The 5423-nt window shown below is 45.5% G+C and overlaps 1 protein-coding gene across 1 annotated transcript; it reads left to right on the top strand.

Moving 5' to 3' along the window:
- Positions 1–229: 229 nt before the first annotated feature.
- Positions 230–4893, top strand: LOC143957997 (galectin-1-like). The gene is made up of 4 exons (XM_077467439.1): positions 230–315; positions 2017–2096; positions 2963–3134; positions 4580–4893. The coding sequence occupies exons 1-4, from the start codon at positions 304–306 to the stop codon at positions 4721–4723; spliced, it is 408 nt and encodes a 135-aa protein (XP_077323565.1). The 5' UTR covers positions 230–303; the 3' UTR covers positions 4724–4893.
- Positions 4894–5423: the final 530 nt, after the last annotated feature.

Genomic DNA, 5423 nt, shown 5'->3' with positions numbered 1-5423 from the left:
TGCACTCTCCAGTCTTAGTAAATCTCCCCCTTTGTGTTGTAGAAATGACTTTGAGGACGGTCATCTTTTGCCCCCCCTTGCTGTTTGTGGTGAGTGGTGACACCCCAGCAGAGTGACGATGGGTGCCCCATGCTCAGTCACACCCCACCCACATTTCATTCATTCTCTGTAATGAATTCTCAGTCCAGGGAGCGCTGGGCGGGGTGACTCCTCCCTCCTGACTGGCTCCGCCCCCAGCAGACCTCCTATATATGGAGAGGTAGAAGTGCAGCTGATGACAAGTTTGTCTGATAAGGAAGCAGCATGGCAGATAATGTGAGTATGAGCACCGATGGAAGCTGCAAAAAAAAAAAAAAAAAAAAAAAGGGGGCTCTGTGGGCTTTAGGTAGTCATTGGTTGGTGGTGGGTTGTTGGGTCTCCCTTCCTGGGTATTCTTAGTATATGGTATATACTGGGATGGCTCAGACACTCCTGTGACTTATTTCCATACCACCATTTTATTTTTTTATTTTTTTTTGTGATCATATTAACCATTTGCTATGTGGTTTTATAAATATAATGGCCCTAGTCTGAGATGTGACCCCTCCTGGGTTACTCCATTGTGCTGGATCATTGCCTCTCTCCATGCAGGATGGAAGTGGGGGTGGGGATACTCCAGACTAACATGCTGACCAGCATTCAATTCGTCCTGTACACACCAACTACATAATAATTACTAAACCTGAATGCCGGGCAGGCCTTGTGCCGGTCAGTAATTGGCACGGTCTGTAGATGGGACTAACTTGTATAAAGGTCTGGACAGCCAGCGTACATGACCATTATAAGAGAAAATGTGTATATTGTCATTGATCTGTCATTAGAAGACATTTGTGATCTTCTGGGGATGTCTGAGCTCCCTCCCCTCCCCTCCCCCACACAAAGCATCCGACAAAGTTCTGTCTCCCATGAAAATCCCAAATGTATCCTGAGTACAGTAACTATAAAAGGTGTAATAATCATCCCCCCCACCCCCCCTCCATTGTTTGTTATACAGGGTGTAATAATCATCCCCCCATTGTTTATTATGCAGGGTGTTGTAATCATCCCTCCCTCCTCGTCTATTATACAGGGTGTAATGATCATCACCCCCCCCCCCCCCTCCTCCTCGTCTATTATACAGGGTGTAATGATCATCACCCCCCCCCCTCCTCCTCGTCTATTATACAGGGTGTAATGATCATCACCCCCCCCCCCCCCCCTCCTCGTCTATTATACAGGGTGTAATGATCATCATCCCCCCTTCTCTATTATACAGGGTGTAATGATCATCACCCCCCCCCCTCCTCCTCGTCTATTATACAGGGTGTAATGATCATCATCCCCTGTCCTCGTCTATTATACAGGGTGTAATGATCATCATCCCCCCTTCTCTATTATACAGGGTGTAATGATCATCACCCCCCCCCCTCCTCCTCGTCTATTATACAGGGTGTAATGATCATCATCCCCTGTCCTCGTCTATTATACAGGGTGTAATGATCATCATCCCCCCTCCTCGTCTATTATACAGGGTGTAATGATCACCCCCCCCCCCCTCCTCGTCTATTATACAGGGTGTAATGATCATCACCCCCCCCCCTCCTCCTCGTCTATTATACAGGGTGTAATGATCATCATCCCCCCCTCCTCGTCTATAATACAGGGTGTAATGATCATCCCCCCCCCTCCTCGTCTATTATACAGGGTGTAATGATCATCATCCCCCCCCCTCCTCGTCTATTATACAGGGTGTAATGATCATCATCCCCCCCCCCTCCTCGTCTATAATACAGGGTGTAATGATCATCATCCCCCCCCTCCTCGTCTATAATACAGGGTGTAATGATCATCATCCCCCCCCCTCCTCGACTATAATACAGGGTGTAATGATCATCCCCCCCCCCCCCTCCTCGTCTATTATACAGGGTGTAATGATCATCCCCCCCCCTCCTCGTCTATTATACAGGGTGTAGTAATTCTCTCCTTTCTCCTATACAGGGTGTTGTCTTGTGTAACTTCAGCCTCAAACCCGGTCACTCCATAGAGGTGGGGGGCTTCATTTCGGAGGGCTGTAAACGGTAAGTGCGGGGTCTTTCCTTAGCTACTTTATTATGCAGTATAAATCTGCTCTCTGTGTGATGCAATATTTTGGCGAAAGTAGAAGTGTGCTCTGTGTACCCTACATCCTACTGACCCCTCACTGGGAATTTGGTGTCTGTGGTCCCCCAAATAATATCTGACATCAGATTGTTTTGCTTAGTGCTAACATTTTTTATTTTTTTATTTTTTTTCTCTACATTGTTACAAAATATGGGGGGGGGCGGAAGGGAAGAAGTTCCCCGTGGGGTTTAGGCAGCAATGAGGATGCAAAAGATTCCTATACAATACATGCAGGAATTAAAATGTGAGCTCTGGTGTACAGCGGACAATAGATCCTACTGTGGTAAAGATACAAGGTACAAATATAATGCATAATATTTTTAGAAAAAAAGAGTAAAAAAAGTATTCAAATCAATATCCATTTTGTAATTTCAATAACCATCTGGCATGCTTGATACCCCAATGCATTTCAGCCTTGGATGACTTGTGGTCCTCTTGGATAAAAAAAAATTTGACTTGTCAACCGTCATCTGAAATCTGACAAACATTCTGTCTTTCTTTCCTCCTGGGTACTAACCTGTATAGCTACAGGCACTGTGCAGAAATTCATCCTCAAATTTACAGTAGAGAGCACTTCATCACTATCGCATACCCATTTGGAGGGCTGAACCACCCCCTGTAATGAGGGGGCAGGGAGTGAAGGGGCAAAAGGCAGTAATGACTTCTCAGCTCCATCTCACAGCAGTGACTCCTTTGCCTGTGTGTGTTACCTCTGGTGAAGGACTCGAGTACGATATTCAACAAGGTCAGCTGAGCAGAATAATTGCTGTTTCTGTCTTTCTAGGTTTGCCATAAACTTGGGAACCGGTGATAAGAATTATGTGCTGCACTTTAACCCTCGCTTTGATGCCCTTAACACGAAGAACACCATAATCTTGAACTCCATGGTGGACAATGTCTGGGGGGCGGAGAAGAGAGAAGAGGTCTTCCCCTTCCAGGAGGGGTCGGACACCACGGTAGGTCAATGCTCGGAGGGGGAGGACAAATGTTGGATGGGGCAACATGGCATCACTGTTTGTATTGGACACATAATACATCTCAGAGTAATGCAGTAGGCAGCCAATGGCGGCTTGGGTCAGGGGTATTTACACTTGGCTATGATGGTCCTCACTTTTAAACTCCTCTTATGAAGGGTGAGAACCTCCCACATAGTAGTTTGTGTGTGTCCTCCTAGAAAATGGTTGCTGTTGTTCAGATCACTTCTTCTACTCAGAAGTCTCAGGTTGGGTATGTTTTGAGATGATTATAGGAGGGAGGGAGGGAATGGGGATCATGAAACAGAACCTGGCACTATAAAGACCCCTGTAAAGGCTCAATCTGGGGAGCATTAAAGTGGTTGTAAACCACTTTGACCTACAGGTAAGCCTAGATTAAGGTTTACAACCACTTTAAGAAGCTGGCAACTGAAGCTCATCGGCATCATGCTACAACTGTTGTGGGGACCAATGTGGGTGCCGGAGAGGTAGGATGCAGGAAAGGGTGTGATTGAGAGGAATACAGGGGGATACGTGTGGTGGGGTGTAGGGTGTTTGTTTTTTTTTTTTTTTTTTTTTTTTTCCTTCTGGGGGGAGGTCGGAGGGAATGGATATTACTGCTGGTGATTACTCTGTTCATCTCTGGGGCAGAATTCTTCAGAAGTAATCATATTTGGGGTCAATTATGAAATTGCTTACCCAGAATAATCTTATTCGATATACCTATTTATTTTTTTCCCTCAACCAGTCATAATGGGACTCCTGTCAAGGACTTGTATAAATTGGAGCTGTGGCAGATGAGGCTCTTATCAGGACAGACCTCTATTGGGGGGGGCGCGCATTTGGAAGGGGGTGATGGGTTTAAGTGTAGAATGAGATGCTTTGCCGGCATGGTTGGTTCGTGGTGATCTGCAGATAATTTAAACTATTGAGAATAACAACCTGAGAGGTCTCATTTGCATTATTGTGCACACATCAAATGCTAAGCCCTGCCCCCTAGGATCCACTGAAATGCCAGCATCTCAGTGCTCGGCCATGGCACAGTTCTCTCCTTTGGCATGTTGTGTAGCTGGCATGGCATCCAGTAGACTCTCAACCTTTTTGCCACAAACTTTCTTCAAGGTAAAACCATACATTTGGAGGGGGGGGGGGGGGGGGGGGGTAGTATAACGGGCACTGTCAAATGGGAGGGTAACTGGCCACAACTCTCAAACCCTAGGTGATGATGACATACTGAGGGCTCCAGTCATTATTCTAGGTGATGGATACAGCGTCCTCTGAAAACTGTCACTAGTACATTGCAGCACAGAAGCTATTTATTTATTTATTTATTTATTTATTTATTTTTTTTACGGTGGTAAAGTCTTTGTCTCTATGGCCAACACTCAAGCTGACCCTGTGCCGCCTCCTCCTTTTTTTTCTTGCAGGTTTGCTTCCAGTTTGAGCAAGACAAGATCGGCATACAATTACCTTCTGGAAATCCTCTCTCCTTTCCAGTCCGCTTTCCCACAGAGGAGATCTCCTACTTGGCCATGAAAGGCTTCCAGCTCAAGTCCATCACACTAAAATGACGAATCCCGCAATGGAGGAGCCGCCTGTCCATATCCAGGATCTGTGAAATGGCCATAGGGGACAATAAAGTGAATTCTTTTGCTCTTGTAGACGGACTTTGTATTTTTGCTCAGTTCATGTATTAGAAATGAATTTCATCCACATTTCAAATAAAATACAATGAGCTCTATTGTGTCTGATAAATGATTTTTTATTTAGTGCTAAACTGACTTTGGATTGAATTTTTGTATTTGATAGCGCCTCGCTGCTGGCTGCATAGCGCCCCTAGTGCTGGAGGTTGTTGCATTATATTTTAAGAGGCAAGCAGTAACCAGCAGAGGGTGCTAATGCTATGTTCTGCCTGCATAGCCTGAGGTCCAGTTCACAACACATGCAAGGGGGGAGGGGGTTCCCTTCTGCATCAAACACAAAGCTTGTATGGTTTTTCAATGGCATAGTTCACACCAGTGCTTGCAGCTCCAGAAAAAAGTAGAACGTGTGTGTGTTTTCCTTCTCTCTGGCCTGTACTGGAAGGCTGCAGAACACACCTGTCCTTTGCATAAAGGTGGGGTGGAAATGCATCAAGCATGCAGGCAGAAAAGCATCTGGAATGTCTGAACTGGCCCTGAATTCTTGGTTTTTCAGTAAAGTGGTAAACTTTTTACTTTTTTGGCTCCAGATTGAACGGTGTATACAGATGGTAGCTCTAATACTAAACTT

Source organism: Lithobates pipiens, unplaced genomic scaffold, assembly GCF_037356315.1.
Source record: "Lithobates pipiens isolate NorthernLeopardFrog02 unplaced genomic scaffold, aLitPip1_a1.2 Scaffold_56, whole genome shotgun sequence".
In the NCBI taxonomy this organism is placed as follows: Eukaryota; Metazoa; Chordata; class Amphibia; order Anura; family Ranidae; genus Lithobates; species Lithobates pipiens.
This window is presented reverse-complemented; position numbering and strand designations above follow the sequence as displayed.